Genomic DNA, 19,246 nt, shown 5'->3' on the forward strand with positions numbered 1-19,246 from the left:
AGTGAACCTTACTCAGCTTTATCTAGTTTTACAGCAATGGAGTAATATTTGTTAATCGCAAACCTCAGTTTTTTTTTTTTGCCCAGTGGAAAATTGACTCAGCAGTAATTATTGTAGCTCTGTAAAACTGTCATATCACAGGTCCTCCATTATGGTTCTTTGTTCAGATGTGATTACATTACATAATTTATTGGAGCCAAACATAAACACTGTTCTGTATATCCTATTTCCAGACTCACCAGCTTTATTATTGTTTATTCATAACATGTTTAAGATTTGGTGTTCACCAATGACATATTTTAATATGCTGAACGGATGAAGATTCAGCAAAAAATTTAGGTAATTGAAAGGTGTGTTCCAATGCTTTTAATTGTCTATATTGTACTGCTGTATCAAACATTAAAATGCTTCATTTCTGGTATATGGTTTCTAGCATTTTTTTTCTCCACCGTAAATACAGTTGTGTTTTGTATAGCAAAAATGGTCATGGTCAGCCTTCCTATTGTATTCATTTTAGCATTTCGCTCAAGTGGTATTGTTACACACTCTTCCCTTCTCTTTGTCTCTCTCCCAGGGTCCCAGGTGTAACAATTGCGACAGATATAATCTGCGGCTTCCCTGGCGAGACAGAGGCAGACTTCAGAGAAACTATAGACTTGGTGAAATGTTATCGATTCCCCAGTCTCTTCATCAATCAGTTCTACCCCAGACCAGGGACACCGGCGGCTAAAATGGAGCAAGTGCCAGCACATGTGGTAAGCAGGATCGTGTACATCAGTGGTTTAAAAATGTTTTTTTTTACAAAGTACTACCACAAGAAACACTTGGCTCTCCAAGTGCCACCATACTGACCTACATTAAAATATGCATAGTGTAGTAGGCTTACGTATTCATTAAAAACAAGGCAGATGTTTTATTTAGCAAATATATTTAATATTTTAGGCCACTGTAACATTACATACAATGCACGAACATCATCAACAATGATACTCTATACACATTACATATTTAAAGTGAAAGTTAAATTCCCAACGATAGTTGCATACACACTAGGTGTGGTGAAATTAACCTCTGCATTTGACCCATCCCCGTGTTCACCCCCTGGGAGGTGAGGGGAGCAGTGAGCGGCAGCGGTGGCCGTGCTCGGGAATCATTTGGTGATTTAACCCCCAATTCCAACCCTTGATGCTGAGTGCCAAGCAGGGAGGCAAAGGGTCCCATATTTATAGTCTTTGGTATGACTCGGCCGGGGTTTGAACTCACGACCTTACAGTTTAGGGCAGACACTCTAACCACAAGGCCACTGAACAGGTTTTTTACAGATTTTACATATTTACAGACTTCTCTGACGCATCACCAGATGGAATATATACTTTAAAAAAGGTGGCAGTACTTAAAAAATGCCCGAACTGGTGTTTAAAAAATAAAAAAACATGCACATTTTTGTAAAAAAAATTAAATTAAATAAAAATACACAAAAAAACAGTGCCATCTTATTTTGATGCAATTTTGTGACATACGAGTTGGACTGATTAATAATATGAATTGAATAACTAAGGAATACATTTAAAAATAAAATATATAACCCACAACTTATCGTCATAATTATTGCAGCAATACAAACCATATAGAATGTATAATAAAAAACAACTTACTGGTCTTGTAATGTTAATACTCATCATTCCGGGTGATCGTGAAAGCAACCTTGGTTCCCATAATCGTCATTGGTGTGTAATGAGGAAGTGTTGTATTTTTGTGACTACTAACTAGCCTATGGCTGTGTGCTTCTGTCAGGATGCTACATCACTTACAAGATGTTACTTCCACGATAACATTCATTTAGCACCAAAATGAGAAATCGATAGCTTCTTTTTTATCGGTCTGGTTACTACCGGTGCCCATCCCTAGTGATAAGTGTACACTAGGAAACCGTTACTTGGTTCTCATTATTCCAATGTTAGGAATTCTGTGGATTTTTCTTGTTTTCATGTCAGAGTTATAGTATACAGTTTATGGTCTACATCAGTGGTTCTTAACCTTGTTGGAGGTACCGAACCCCACCAGTTTCATATGCGCATTCACCGAACCCTTCTTTAGTGAAAAATAAAATGTTTTTTTTTTTCAAATTCTAGACAAAGTTATATGTTTTTGGTAGCACTTTAGTATGGGGAACATATTCTAAGTAACAAATACTTAATTTACAGTTTTTTGGACACTAGGGGAAGATATTGTAAGTAACAAAGGCTTAATTTAAAGTTATTTGGTTAGGGTTAGGGTTAGAGGGTTAGGGTCAGGGTTATGATAAGGCCATGCCGAATAAGGCATTAATAAGTACTTAATAATGGCTAGTTAAGAGCCAATATGTTACTAATTTGCATGTTAATAAGCAACTAATTAATGGTGAATATGTTCCCCATACTAAAGTGTTACCAAGTTTTTTTTACTGATGCACTAAATGAACGGTGCATGAACATCACCTTGTTCAAAGAACAAAACCAACACAGTGCATAAACTCACAACAAATGACACACCTGCAAATCAGTCTGACTTCTGCTGTTGCTGTGTCCGTAATACGCCAATAGGGAGACATTTTTTTTACACGATGAGTCGGGTGTGTTTTGACCTCCTGAGCCCGACTCACCGAACCCCTAGGGTTCGATCGAACCCAGGTGAAGAACCACTGGTCTACATTCTGTGATAATATGCTTTAAGCAGGTTGTACACACATTAAGACAACTTTAACTTGCAGATTTAAAATCTTGTTGGACATGTGAAAATGCTGCGATTAACGCTTGGTGGATCCTGACTGGTCATACCACAGTTGAACGCCTGGCGTTTGAGAAATGTGGTCACCTTCCAAAGTCGTCTTCCACATTGGCGCAACATTCAAAATTGAGATCAGCTGCGCACAGTCTTCTGTAGGTGAAGACATCAGGCTGATGCAGGCCCGCCCACACTTTAGAGCTCAAAGTGGGCGTTCCAGAATGTGCTGAAACTTGTTTAAAAACAAGCCTAAAATCCTTACTATGTCTATTTTGGGGGAATTTCACCTGTAGACATAATTTTTAGGTCCAGAACTATGATTGGGACGGCGTGGCGCTGTTGGGAGAGTGGCCGTGCCAGCAACCTGAGAGTTCCTGGTTCGATCCCCACCTTCTACCAACCTCGTCATGTCTGTTGTGTCCTTGAGCAAGACACTTCACCCTTGCTCTTGATGGGTCGTGGTTAGGGCCTTGCATGGCAGCTCCTGCCGTGAATGTGTGTGTGAATGGGTGAATGTGGAAATAGTGTCAAAGCGCTTTTGAGTACCTTGAAGGTAGAAAAGCGCTATACAAGTATAACCCATTTACCATTTAACAAAGGGCCAATCTTGTCATAGTCGTTGTATTAGAAGGATTTGGATTTTGGTGTCTTTAAAAGAGAACTGCACTTTTTTGAGGAATTTTGCCTATCGTTCACAATTATCATGAGAGGCATCACAATTTATGTTGTTTTTTTGTTTTTTTTTGCATTCCCAATATTAAATACATACGATAAAAAGTCTGATTACAATGGAGTTTATGGGTGCCTCTCTATTCTGCCTATAAAACCCTTAAAAAAACATCCAAACACCTCCATTGAGGTTTTATATACATATGATGTAAGTTTATATGTAATGTAGTAAAGAACACATTTATAATAACATTTCATATTTACGTATTTTGATCATTTTAAGCATACGCAGCACATTCATTTCAAAAACGCATCACGGCGTTCGCTTTTTATTTATTCATCACTGATTATTACTCACTGCAGACTTTGAGAGCCAACAAACATAATAAAACATCACTTACTGTACAAGGTCCGCTGTTATTAGGATGCCGATTGCTAGAATGTTTATATATTCCCATTTAGATGAAGAATGTCTCATAATATTTGCGAAGAAACAGGGTGGGGGGACCAAGCATCTCTTTGTGTTGTTCTCACCATCTCTGGGTTCTAAATGGCTGTCAAAGAGTACCAACATGTCGGAATACATCCTAAGACTTCTTCTGTCCAGGTGAGATGCAGGATTTATGATCTACAATAAACTTCCATGCAGCAAAGAAGAGAGGAAACACCTCGCCTGTGAATCATGTAAAAATTAAACACAGGCTTGTGATCACAGCGCCACTGTAAATAGTTTCTGCGTTGGCACCTATAATAACAATATATTAACAATAACTAATACTTGCTTAATTTTCAAATTACGAAATGTCGACGGAGTATTGTTGGCGCCTTTTGATTGGTTATTTATTGGGTTTTATGGGTAAAATAGAGGTAAGTAGGCTCTGTAAGTGGACTTTTATTTACAAATCAGAATGCATTAAAAAAAATCCATCTGTCGTCATGTCTTTCATAATGATTGTGAATGATAGGCAACATTACCAAAAAGTGCAGTTCCCCTTTAAGTCAGCCAATTAGTTAGGACTACGCTGCGCCTCTGACTCAAGACGTAGTCACCACCTAATAGCCAGCGTTCTCTGAAGTGGACATTTGTGGATGACAGCGCTATTTGTTTCCTAAAATGTGTAACTCTGACAAAAGAACTAGACCACAATCAAATCCCCTGCAGAGGATGCTGGTTCTCAGGATGTTACAACAGTAGTTACGGTGATGGTTTACTTTATTACGATTATGCTGAACAGTGTTACATTCAAGTACATCACATGTTTATTACACTTGCTCAATTTAGTTGGTAGTTAGAAGCATATTCTATTTATTCCTACCTCTTCTCCGAGTCTTAGAATATCTGATTTACTTTCAGTGTTTAACATATAGAAGGTTATCTTTATTTTTAGGCAAATAAAACGTTTAAAAATATGTAACAGTAAAGTTGTTCATAATCTTGTTGGTATAAAATAAGATTGATCATATTTGACATTTACAAATAATCATGCACATGTATTTGGTGGTGCAATCAACCAAATTTCTAGGTATAATGATTGATGATAAATTGAACTGGAAATTTCATGTAAAAAATATACAACATAAAGTAGCAAGAAACACGTCAATAATGAATAAAGCAAAACATGTTCTAGACCAAAAATCACTCCATATTCTCTACTGCTCGCTAGTGTTACCATATCTGAGTTATTGTGTAGAAATATGGGGAAACAACTACAAATGTACACTTCATTCATTAACAGTGTTACAAAAAAGATCAGTTAGAATAATACATAATGTTGGATATAGAGAACATTCAAACCCCTTATTTATTGAATCAAAAATACTGAAATTCCACGACATAGTGAATTTGCAAACAGCTAAAATTATACACAAAGCAAACTATAACCTGCTACCCAAGAATATACAACAATTATTCTCAACAAAAGAGGAGAAATATAATCTTAAAGAAAAATGTAATTTAAAACATTTGTACGCACGTACAACACTTAAGACCTTCAGTATATCAGTATGTGGAATTAAATTATGAAATGGATTAAGAAAAGAAATCAAACAATGTACTAATATGATCCACTTCAAGAAACTCTTCAAACTTAAAAGTATTTACAAAGTACAAAGAAGAAGAACCATGATAAACATTCTGAATTGATCTCATCCATCCATTCCTTTTCTAGATAATCTTACTCATCTCACCGTATGAAATATAATTTACTTCACCAACTATTATTTATGTATTTTTATAGTTATTACTTATGGAGTATATTGTGAATAAATTGAGAACAGGAAGTGAACAAAAGTTTTAGCAACTGCTATGTTAAGGAGAAAGGGTAGGATTAAATAAACTCTGCTTCTTCTTACTCATTTTCGACCATGTTGAATAGAGAAACTGGAAATTGTGATGTATCATGTTGTATGCATGCATGTTGAAAATAAACTCAAACTCAAACCAAGAGTGAAAGACCGATTCCACATCTGGTTTGTTATTAGTACAGCAACACCCGATTTACAATAACTCAAATTTCAACAATTTAAAAACTCAATTTTAATCCATCTTTAATCCAAACCTCACACGCTTTGAAGTTTGTAATTTGAGGAGTGATGTGTGCTATTTCAGGTAAGATGTTCCTGCATGTGCGCAATGAAAGATATTAGAATTACACACTTCAATTTGCATGTGTGGCTTAAAAGGAAACACATGCCTGCCTCTTGTCATATGAAAATCCAAAAATCCTGCTCCTGTTCTGTCGTGCCTCCATAACTTCTGTGCAGCTTCTAGTATCGCTAATCCCGAAAGCTATCAAAAGACAAACTGCAGCCATATGTAGTCGTTATTTGAAGTATTAATGTGGAGGTGTCTCACTGCATGCGTTAAAGCCTGCTTGTGAGTTCCAAATGTGCTGCGAGTAAAAACTACCTGGATGAGATTATTTTTGGATTAGCGGATGCTATAACTGTTGGTGACAGAATGAGACATCTGTCAGTCAAGCAACTGTCCAAAAAAAACCTGCTTCGATGAAATGAAATATTGTTTTGATTTACCACAAATAATCCCTTTTGAAGTAAGGTTAGAGGTCATAAAAAAGGTGTCAATAATTGTATTTCAAAAGACATTGCCTCTGACTTCATCACAAGTTAGATGGTTCTTAAGATGTCTCCTTCCCTCCTCAGAGACACTTAGTATAAAGCAGCAATATCGCAAGACCTTGACACTTCATTTGGTATCCTTTTGAGCACAGAAGTAACTTGAAAGCAGTGTTTTATACAGCGCTTGGTCAGGAGCATGAAGCCATTAATTCATGTGCCTGCTGGCTGGTAACCTACATGTGCTACAGAATTCATCAGGTTTCACATGAACTACTTGTGCTTATTTTCTCAGGGAAAACTCTTCTTTTCCATGACCTTTCTTCTCGAGTATGACCTCTTATGCGGCACCTTCCTGTTATGTTTCAGACTTTCTTTGCATTTACACTCTCTCACTCTTTACCATCAAAGTGTTGACACATCTCTTTCATGTGGAGCGTCTTCATAAGTCATTCCCTTTGTCCCCCCCTGCACTTGATTCTCCGAGGAGAAGCTGAGTGCGTCTTAGAGGGATCAATCCCCAGGCAACCGCACAGCTGCTCTGCTTCTTATCTTTTTCTGCTCGCTTTTCTTTCCCCCGAATCTGTCTCATCCGACTCTTATTGTCAGGTTTGGATGTAAGCAGGCATCTTTTCAAACCACCTTTCCGCAAGCAGCACTTTGAAAGTTAGGCAGTGGAAAATGCAGGAGCTTGTAGAAACTGTTTGTAACGAATGTGACTTTTGCCTGACTTCATTCTAATAGTTTGTTTTCTTTGACAAACTTTTCACACCCAAACCACTGGTAATGAAGTGCATACTAATAACATGTGTTCCTTCTTGGATTAATTTAATTAAAGATGTACCATATTTTCCGGGCTATAGAGATCAACAGTATTATAAGTCGCACCCATTAAATTATGGGAGAAAATATATTCCCCACATATTAACCGCACCGGACTATAAGGTGCAGAAGTATATGCTTGGAAATGAGTTAATTCCACAGAAAGATTTATACGCACCTTAGTTTTTTCCAAACACTGTCTGAAACACGGCAGTAAAACAGCTGATCAAACAAAACATAAGTCATTGTCATGGAACCACAAGCTGCGGAAGCTGGCTTTCCGATCAGCTAAACAGACTCAGTAACTCCACGTTGACGTTTTGGTGAATTTACTGAGGAATTTGCTAAACTAAAACAATACAAAAAGAATGTTATTGTAAGTTAATAATACTAACACAGACACTTGCTACTGAAGCTAGCTTGATTACATTATGAATGCACGTACAAATATGCACGAAAAGACTCCTACAGACATTACACATGGGACCGTTTAGTAAGTATGAATTGTTTAGTATATTGTAAAACTTACAGACGTTGCTGGGAGTGATGAATTAAGAAATCGTACGAGTAGAAACGCGATGGACTACTAGAAGACGAAACTGCACTTTTACTGTCGGTTTAAGGTACTAGACAGAAGGAAATACTGTAGACCAGGGGTCGGGAACCTTTTTGGCTGAGAGAGCCAAGAAAGCCAAATATTTTAAAATGTATTTCCATGAGAGCCATATAATATTTTTTTTAACACTGAATACAACTAAATGTGTGCATTTTTAAGTAAGACCAACATTTTTAGAGTATAATAAGTCTCTCATTCTTTTTAATAACATTGTTATTCTGAAGCTAACCAATAATAAGTAAAATACTTCTTACCATTAATGCGATTTCTTGAACAGGTGTGGTAGAAAACGGATGGATGGATTAAAATGCATGAGAATGTTTTATATTTTGAACGTTATTTTTAACACTGTGATTACCAGCGGAATTATTCAGTACTTATCCTGTTAAGTAATGTCAGCTAAGATTTATCTGAGAGCCAGATGCAGTCATCAAAAGAGCCACATCTGGCTCGAGAGCCATAGGTTCCCTACCCCTGCTGTAGACGTTAATCCCGCAGCACCTGCAGTGAGCGAACTTGTCCAAAAGATGGTGCCATAGCACAAACAATAACACAGCTTTTCAGTGTCTCTGTTGAAAACTATTTGTTGAATACAAAAACATATGGCCGTTAGCGAAGACCAATCCATAAATTAGCCACACCGTTTTATAAGTCGCAGAACATTAGAGAATGATTTGAAGGACCTAAATCCGGATACTATTCAGAAACTGGCCTAGGATCGACAGAAGTGCAATGGACATTCGTTGCTGCCCTACATGCCAATCAAGGCATAAAGGGCAGTAAGTAAGTACGTTTATAAACCGCAGGGATATAAGCATAGGAAAAAGGTAGCAGCTTATAGTCCGTGAAATATGATATTTAAGAGGTACAATATGGAATTAGATATTTACGGTAGTACCTCAATTTACAAGTAAAATGCGTTCCACGACCGAGCTTGTAACTCAAAACACTCGTATCTCCCAAAACACCACAATTCTAACATGTAACATGCTTTTCAAAAAGAAAATCTCACTCTTAGACAAGAAACGTTGAAAAATATAACAATAGCATGTACTACAAACAAGTAATTTTATGAAAAAATGTATTAGCATTTACCTTGTAGTCTCTCCTTTGGCTGCTTCTCCTTTTAGTGTTGCCAAGTCTGCTTATAATCCGCTTATTACAAGTGACTTGTTGTCATAGTGCTCGTTGCTTGTTTCTCTCATGACATCTGGCAACACTTTCTCCCTCTAGTAACAATAGGAACTAGGATTGTTTATGTTCTACACAGACCTATTTGAAGGACGGACTAGCAAGGTCAGTGTTTACAAGTGATATGTGTGTCTGTGTACCAAACAAAATGCACTTGTTTATTGAGTCAAGAGTAGATAGAACATAATTAAACACATCAAACACAGCATCTGCAGCTTCTTAATATTTTTATAAATAAATGATGCAGAGGCTGGCTTCAGCTTGTCTGATGCGGACTGACTGTGCTGGGCGGGGCTGACTTGCCGGGTAGGCTACTAAACAGTAGGACATATTCTTAATCGTTTGTTTTTCCTCGTTCTGACTAACTTTCTTAGTTCCGGTGGTTGTTGGGGCAGGATTTGGTCTATTTTTGAGCGGTGCTCAAACGAGCTCTGCCACTATCTAATCAAAGCTGATGTTTGTTTCTTGACTTAACGAAGCAGGACCAACAACATGTAACAATATATCAACTATTTATTGCACCCTGCGATGAAGTGGCGACTTGTACAGGGTGTACCCCGCCTTCAGCCCATGTGTAGCTGGGATAGGGACAAGCAGTAGAAAATGGATGGACCATGTAACAATATATTTACTCTTTATTGCTCCAACAGCACAACACCATTACAAATATTATTTCAACTGACGGCGAAAATGCTCACAAGTCAAATGATGCCCGCAATTTAAAGCATAACAAAAAGCTGAGAGACAGCTGGTACCACAAATTTAAGATAAAGTACTCACAAGTTGAGGTAACATTGTACTCTAATCTGAACCAGGTTTCTTTTTTATGTGAAAATTATTTTATACAATTTGGATATCTACCAAAGAGACTGCAGCATAAATGGAGAGATGAGAGAAACTAACGTATGTTGACACTCACATTCACAATAAGAACTCAGCCAATGAAATTTACTTTCCTGACTTTTTTTCAACAATTTTCAAAAGTCTCCATGCTTCCACAAAAAGTAAATAATAAATAAATGATAAATGGGTTATACTTGTATAGCGCTTTTCTACCTTCAAGGTACTCAAAGCGCTTTGACAGTATTTCCACATTTACCCATTCACACACACATTCACACACTGATGGCGGGAGCTGCCATGCAAGGCGCTAACCAGCAGCCATCAGAGGCAAAGGGTGAAGTGTCTTGCCCAAGGACACAACGGACGTGACTAGGAAGGTAGAAGGTGGGAATTGAACCCCAGTAACCAGCAACACTCCGATTGCTGGCACAGCCACTCTACCAACTTCGCCACGTCGTATATTGCCCTCAATCTAGCCTTGATGATGGACTTAACATTAACAACACATTTAAAGGCAATCGGTGATGAACACAAGCAATCTATTAGGCCAGCAATCGAAGTGAACTGTAAATTTAATTAGTGAAGTAAAGAAAACACACAGCCCATTTGTGATGAGGTTCAGGTGCTTTGTGGTATCTGTGAATTGTGTTCGTGCGCGCGTGCGTCCGCGCGTACATATGTATATATGTATATATATATATATATATATATATATATATATATATATATATATATATATATATATATATATATATATATTTGTTTATACAAAGTTGTCATCCATGGAGTTGTGTGATATACACAAGGCGGGCTCATCTAGCTAGAAGCAGGTCACAGATCTTCCATGCATCAAGAACTTTTAAACTGAACGTATAACCAGTTCTCATATGTTTTTATAACATAGAGCAGAGAAGTGAGGGAAATGATATATATTTCCCACCTTTGGTGCCCATTAATAGGCTTTTAGAGCGCACATTAAGCCATTTTGTGCAATTTCAAAATTACAGCGAAGGCCATTTATCGCCTGTTTTACTAAAATCTAAATACCTTGTGCAAAACAGTGTGTGCAACCTATAAAATAGCGTATACTATTAGTGGGCGTGTTGCGTGTGATCTACTAACACTGTGTGTGCAATTAAAAAGTGGTGCAAACAACTTTATTTATATGTATCAGTGGCGTGCCGTCACTAGAGGCAGGGGAGGCACGGCCTCACCTGCCATCATGGAAAGAAAAAAAAAAGAAAAATAATTAATTAAATTGTTATATGTATCCAGTGATTATACTAAAGTTATTTTCCATTTAACTTCACCAGTTTTGGATTATTTTTATTTTTATTTTCACATTTGCCGTTCAAATACTGAGAAGAGACGGTGCGGTGATCAGCAGCCAGGTGAGGCACGTCACTGATTTGTGCCTCAACATGGATTGTGCGCAATGACTCGGCTAACTGCTGGCCTGCTGTGAAGTGAGACCGTACTGATATATGAATTATATTATACATTTCCATAGTTTAGTTAGCTGAGGTATATAATGTACAGTGTATTTTGTCAACAACTGTATGTGTGTAACGTATTTTTAGTGCTGAGCATTCATAAAACTCTGCTGCGAAGACACACTGTGTGAGGCTCGTCTCATAACCCCGCCTCCTGGTGCCAAGCACCTCCGCCGCAGAATGCACCCCCGACGGGAGTGCCGCGGCCACACCAACCAAAGCCCACACCCAAACCCTCCACGTGCAAGACCGAATCCACCCAAAAAAAGTCACTTTACAAGAAGCCAAAAAGTGCAAAAACAACAATGCTCGCGCTGCAGGAGCCGCGAACGACCGCAGGGACACAACATTAGGTACACCTGCACTGCAGGTTAATATGTTTGTAAATCTGACTGTGATGATGCAGTCGTGCCTCACCAGACATTAACCTCACCGCACGCCACTGATATGTATATACGTTTATATGTATATGTGTATGTACATCACCATAGAGACGATCTCATTTACTGCACATACATGTTATCATGCTCCTACTTGTGTTTTGCTATGTTCTCAAACACGCAGGAGACATCTACCACTTTTTATGGACATCAAGAAAGGGAGGTTGCACTTACTCCTCTCAAGACGCACAAATGCATACTTAAATACGTTTTTTTCATATAATAATTTTTTTATAATTTATATTCTATGTGAAAGTAAAGAATGTCAATAAAAACATTAAAGGACACCAAAACGCATCAATTGAATTGGTTTTAATTTGCCCCTTAAGTCATTCAGCAGATATGAAATCATGAAATGATGTTGCTGAATAAACAATATGTCTAATACTGTATTTTGGTATTTGACCACCCAAAATGTTGACACACACGTAGGACGGAGAATTCTCGTCTGTCTGTGTAGCACAAGCACCCATCTTGCAGCCGTAAAAATGAGTGCTTGCAAAACGGGGATGAGTGTTGATAAATCACATTGAGTGTGCTGTATAATATATTTGCATCTTCTCCTCCCAGTATCATGGGCGTTTTGATGATCAGCATATATTCTGCATTTTAACGAAGACAGAGACGCAAAATGGATTGCACACGTTGTTCTGCTCATTTAACAGACGCAATCCACTTGACACACGTTTAGTAGATCAGATTTGCATGTGCTATCAGGTTTGCACATCAGGCCCTTAGTGTTCTAAATATGGATATGAAGTGGAGTAGCGTCGAATAAATCCCAGTTTTCCTCCATTTAAAAGTAGGGGGTTAAATCTCAGCCCAACCCAATTAAACTGTATGTAATGTTCCTTATTTATTTTTTATTATTTATGGTTTACTTCCTTGTGGTTGCTGCCTGATGTTCACACTCATAGTAAAAAGGCAGTAAAATAAATTGGAAACTGCTTAGAGTGGCGATGTAATCTAGCCTGTGCGGCAAGAGTAAAAACATGGCGTAACAGTCCTTGGGAGCTTTACACCTGCTTCAATGGGCAAAGCTGTAAAAAGTGGATTACATCATCAGTCAGCATGCACCTGTTCGTGCACACACGCACACACACACACACACACACACACACACACACACACACACACACACACACACACACACACACACACACACACACACACACTTTGGTGGCAGCTCAGCGATGTCTCGGCCATGTAGGGTCAGTCATTAATAAAGTGGACCAGATGGTTTGTCTGGAACACGACTGTGCTGAATAGCCAGGGGAGGGATGGATGGAGAAGTAGAAAGAGTTGGTAGTGGAGAGGAGGAAAAAGAGGAGTAAGTATAAAATAAGTTAGGAATAGAATGAAAATAAGCTCTCACAGGGGTTATGGGGGGCATTGAGACCTGGAGTGGCACTGTTCTTTTTAAAAAGTACTTGTCATGCTTGTTTATTTCTGGTGTACATGTTGGGACAAGCAAACAGACCATGGCACAAATGCAGTGGGGGCCAAGAGTGGGAGGAGGAATCACGCCCAAGTTCAGCACGGTACAAATGGAGTATGACTTCACCGTTTATGTCCATTAAAAAAAAACAAAAAAAAACAGCAAGTCAGGGATTGTGACATCATAGTGTTCAGTAGAGGCAGTGTATTCATTGTCAACAGGAGTATTGTGCTATATAATATAATTACTTTTCCTCATTTGTTTGTGATAGCCTTAGTATTTGTTTTGTATTTCAATGGCCAGTTGGTATTGATGCAGAAAATGAACTAAATCAGGGATTGGCATATAATTTCAATTACGTCTTGAAACAAGTGCAAGAGACTGAACATGTCTGTATTCAAGAGTAATAGGTAGAAGGCTCCTCAGTGAGTGTCATGACAAGCTGGTCCTGTTTTATACACTTTATTTCAGTCACATGAGCTAACTTGGCTAACTTTAGCAACTCTCTCTTGTCCTGATGACTCTTGCGACGTGACCTACGGTGGCCCAGATGGACTACAAGGGAAATCTCACAACACTGAGTCTATGGTCAAACCAAATTCTAATATGATCCAGTTTAAGAAACTGTTTGAACTCAGGGTGTTTACAAAGTACAAAAAAGAAGAATTTGGACAAACATTTTAAACTTTATTGAAAAATATGGTTATCTTATTACTCTCATTATGTAAATTGCAACTTATTTAACTACTTTTTCAAATGTTCTTGTAATCAGACCATATTTTCAGTATATTAGAATGAATTTTTACCTTACATGTTTCGACTGTCATCTGCAGTCAGACTGCAGGTAAAAAATTCCGTCTAATATACCGAAAATATGGTCTTATTACAAGAACATTTGAAAAAGTATATGAATAAGAAGACATAAAGAACCTTTTTGAGCAACTTATTTAACTATTTACTGAGAACGTAATTATTTATGGCGTTAAATTGTGTACAAATTGAGAACAGGAAGTGAAATAAATGTGTTAGTATTTGCTATGAAATAAAAAAAAGGTAGCAATGAATAAGCTCTGCTTCTTCCTACTCCTTTTCGGACATGTTGTAATGAGAAACTGGAAATATGTGATGTATCATACTGTTGCTATATGCATGTTCGAAATAAACCCGACCATAACCGTAACCATGGCACATTCAATAGCTGTATTAACACCGCATTGGTACTGTGTTGGTTAGGAATGTGATTGTATTACAACAGCTCACAGTTCGATTAGATCCCAATTTTTGAGCTGACGATTTGATTCAGAATTGATTATTGTTTCAACACGTTTTTGCTATATATTATTAGGTATAAAAATGGTGATAAAACCTTTTTAAAACAGGTTACAGATTACAAAGGCTCCTCTTGCTGCTCACATATGACTGAAAGTAAACTGTACATTGCCTAAAAAAAAAAAATTAAAAAGAAAAAAATGTTTTTCATCGATAATGAATCGGGATATTGTGAATCACGATTCCCAGATCGCAGTTCAGAGCGGTAAATTTTTCCTTACGGCCCGCGGGCCATTTGTGGACCGTATTTTTTTACTCTACACTGAACTTCACAGTTTAGTGTAATTGCAGCCCGTGCACCCTGGGCGGCTAATGGTGAAATATATCATGGCAATCTTGAATCCCACTAGAAAGAAGACTAACTGCAATAACGATGCAAGCACAAACATTACAGCACAACAAACACACATTGGGCAACTTCCTCTAAGCAAACGTAAGTGTCTGTGATCATCTCCTGGGTTACTCCACAGTGTAAAAATATACAATGTTTACACTCAATTTTACCTTTAGAATTATTACCAGTAGAAGTACCTAACAAATTTAGTCCCATGCTTTTTGATTGATTGATTGAGACTTTTATTAGTAGGTTGCACAGAGAAGTACATATTCCGAACAATTGACCACTAAATGGTAACCCCCGAATAAGTTTTTCAACTTGTTTAAGGGGTCCACTTAAATTGATTCATGATACAGATATATACTATCAGATATATACTATCATCATAATACAGTCATCACACAAGATAATCACATTGAATTATTTACATTATTTACAATCCGGGGGGTTAGGTTTGGTTATTTTCATCAGTCTTCAACAATTGAGAACAGAGAAATGGATATTGGAACTGTGTAGGTCTGACTTGGTAGGATATGGACAGCAAGTAGTGGGCATAGAGAGAGAGAGAGAGAGATCAGAAGGCATAAGAAAAAGTATCTCCATTGATTGTTTACATTTGATTATTAACAATCCGGGGAGGGTGTTAGTTTAGGGTTGTAGCTGCCTGGAGGTGAACTTTTATTGCGGTTTTGAAGGAGGATAGAGATGCCCTTTCTTTTATACCTGTTGGGAGCGCATTCCACATTGATGTGGCATAGAAAGAGAAGGAGTTAAGACCTTTGTTAGTTCGGAATCTGGGTTTAACGTGGTTAGTGGAGCTCCCCCTGGTGTTGTGGTTATGGCAGTCATTTACGTTAAGGAAGTAGTTTGACATGTACTTCGATATCAGGGAGGTGTAGCGGATTTTATAGACTAGGCTCAGTGCAAGTTGTTTTACTCTGTCCTCCACCCTTAGCCGGCCCACTTTGGAGAAGTGGGTGGGAGTGAGGTGAAATGTGATTCTTAAAGTAAATACTTTGTGTGGCCCCACCCTCACCCAGGCTCTACCATCAGCAGGCCCCAGTAAATTGAGTTTGAGACCCCTGATTTAGATAGATGGTGGAGACGAAAAACGACGTGAGTCGCAGCACACCTCTCTTTTGACTTCATTTAGTGCGAGCTGTCACTTGTGATTTGAAAGAAGCGCTTCCTGATGAACAGTTTGGCGCTTCAGAGTCAACTCATAGAGGAACTGTATTGGTCACAAGTTATTTTTCTTAAAGTGACACACGTTTAGCCATTGATCATTCATTGATGCTTCAGTATTGTTTGACCCATCCCTACTATTGAGTGGTATTTGGAATAAAACATTTGAATGAGAACACTTTGATTAGGTCATTTGCCATTTCTGCAAATCTGTAGTGTCTGGTAACCATCTGCCACATGTTTGCACTGCAAGAAAGAAGTCAACGGAGCTTCAGTGCCAATACATTGTTTTGTTTAACAACGCATAAAAAGGCAACCGGTGATGAATACAGGCGATCGCCAAAGGCTGATCTATTAGGCCAGCGGTCCAAGCCAAACGACTAATTAGTGAGGTAAAGAAAACACTGGAGACGGTCCAGCTGTGAGGAGGTCCAGGTGCTTTGTGGTATCTGTAAATTATTGCCTATTGTAGTCTGTGATATATGAGAGAAAGCCGCATGGAGGGCAGAGCAGAAGCAGATGGAAGGAAAATAAGACCACAGGGATGGCGAGAGAGACGAGTGCATGTAGAGAATATAAGGATGTGAATGCTATTAGCTTAGATCTCCATAATCATCCCCAGCTGACCGGAACTTAGCCTTGATAAATTGACTTGCTGAATTGCAACGTGTGTGTGTGTGTGTGTGTGTTTGAATGCAAGACAGAGTTCCGAGTGAGCAGCTGCTGAAGCGAGTGATGTCGGGGGGGGCGTAAAAAAAGTGATGGTGAAAGAGATTAGTTGCTCTGGTGGGACAGTATTTTTAATTTCCCCAGATTGTAATTGGTTAAGGACTCCATTACCCATGAGGCATTGGTGCAGCTGCTGTCAATGTAAAACATCTGGCCAGCTACTGGTAGCACCATCTCAGAGTGTTGCTCCCATTCATCTATGCCAGCGTGCACATGGAAACACATGCAGGCCCGTCCCAAATGCAAACGCTTCCTGTCTAACAGTCATCTTGGGAGACAATAATACTTGACCAGAGGCAACAGGCATTAAGTGTCAGGTGATGCTTAAGTTGCTGTCAGGGGCCAGGTAGAGCCCGCACATGATTAATGAAGTGGGTGCATAAATAATTGAAGGGATACCATATTGCATTTGGTGGGGTGGGGGTGGAAGGGTTCTCCTTTGGGTTTTTGCCGCCCACTTTCAAGGATTAAAATTGACTAAAATCATCGTCCGTTAATCAAAAACTTGAGGTTAAAAGATGTCACATGAATACTAACCTTATGTGCAGTACAACTCTCTTCCACGTCTGCTGCGTACAATTTGACAACATTAATAGGCAACGCAATTTAGCTTAAATTCAGGAGGCCCGTTCCAACTTTTGTGCAACACTTTGAAGTGGACCTATGATGAATTTCATCTTTTCTTACTTAATAATGCTGTTACAATGTCGGATACTGGTGTTAAACAAGGCTAAAGCATCAAATTATAAGGTTCTTTGGCGTGAGCTTGCACACAGTTTTGGATGCTTCTGTGGGGTTTTGCAGTCTTGCACACAAACTAAAAAACTGTTTAAAAAGGGATCTGTGGGGCAAAATGTACACTAAAGTTCATGTTTTTAAGAGCAGGCTTGAGACCCACCTTTTTGATTTGGCTTTTACTCGATATTAATTATTTAATTTTTTATCTTTACTCATGGTTCTTACTATTTTACAAATTGTATTATTTTTATTTTCCAACGTTCCTCAGATGATCCATCTGCCTCAAGGGTTATCGGCCGTGCTTGTGGGGGCGCTTTTGTGTCAGCGTCCTGGTGGCCATGGTCTGATGACCTCCTGGTGCAGATGGCTCCTGTGATAGTGTTTATGCACATGTCTCCTCTGTACTCAGCCATGCAATCATTTGTTCATATAGTTGCATATGTGTGTATGTTGTGTGTGTGTGTGTGTTTGTGTTTGGTATGTGTGTCCGTGTGTGCATATGTGATAATGGGGGATATGGGTCACCGGGGTATTTTTTTTAAACTTTGTAATGCACTCTGTGTTGCATTTCTTTTATGTATAAAAAGCGCTTCATAAATAAAGTTTGATTGATTGATAAAGCATATCCAAAATGTATTATCTGGACCACAAGGAAGTGTTTTAAAGGCCTACTGAAATGACATTTTCTTATTTAAACGGGGATAGCAGATCCATTCTATGTGTCATACTTGATCATTTCGCGATATTGCCATATTTTTGCTGAAAGGATTTAGTAGAGAACATCGTCGATAAAGTTCGCAACATTTGGTCGCTGATAAAAAAGCCTTGCCTGTACCGGAAGTAGCGTGACGTCACAGGTTGAAGGGCTCCTCACATTTTCACATTGTTTACACCAGCAGCAAGAGCGATTCGGACCGAGAAAGTGACGATTACCCCATTAATTTGAGCCAGGATGAAAGATTTGTGGATGAGGAAAGTGAGAGTGAAGGATTAGAGTGCAGTGCAGGACGTATCTTTTTTCGCTCTGACCGTAACTTAGGTACAAGTGCTCATTGGATTCCACACTCTCTCCTTTTTCTATTGTGGATCACGGATTTGTATTTTAAACCACCTCAGATACTATATCCTCTTGAAAATGAGAGTCGAGAACGCAAAATGGACATTCACAGTGACTTCTATCTCCACGACAATACATCGGCGAAGCCCTTTAGCTACGGAGCTAACGTGATAGCATCGTGCTTAACTGCAGATAGAAACAGAAGAAATAAACCCCTGACTGAAAGGATAGACAGAAAATCAACAATACTACCAAACCCTGGACCTGTAACCACACGGTTAATGCTGTGCCGCCTGGCGAAACCTAGCAATGCTGTTGCTAACGACGCCATTGAAGCTACACTACCATTCAAAAGTTTGGGGTGACCCAAACAATTTTGTGGAATAGCCTTCATTTCTAAGAACAAGAATAGACTGTCGAGTTTCAGAGGAAAGTTCTCTTTTTCTGGCCATTTTGAGTGTTTAATTGACCCCACAAATGTGATGCTCCAGAAACTCAATCTGCTCAAAGGAAGGTCAGTT

General features: G+C 38.6%; 1 protein-coding gene across 4 annotated transcripts in view; it reads left to right on the plus strand.

Moving 5' to 3' along the window:
• cdkal1 (CDK5 regulatory subunit associated protein 1-like 1) overlaps positions 1-19,246 on the plus strand; it is a 600,364-nt gene that overhangs the window by 428,916 nt on the left and 152,202 nt on the right. For all 4 annotated transcript variants that reach the window (XM_062063405.1, XM_062063406.1, XM_062063403.1 and 1 more), the window contains one exon: positions 575-755. In XM_062063405.1, the coding sequence (XP_061919389.1) occupies positions 575-755 (181 nt within the window). The remainder of the gene's footprint in view (positions 1-574; positions 756-19,246) is intronic.

The sequence above is a fragment of the Entelurus aequoreus genome, linkage group LG11 (genome assembly GCF_033978785.1).
Source record: "Entelurus aequoreus isolate RoL-2023_Sb linkage group LG11, RoL_Eaeq_v1.1, whole genome shotgun sequence".
Taxonomy (NCBI): Eukaryota; Metazoa; Chordata; class Actinopteri; order Syngnathiformes; family Syngnathidae; genus Entelurus; species Entelurus aequoreus.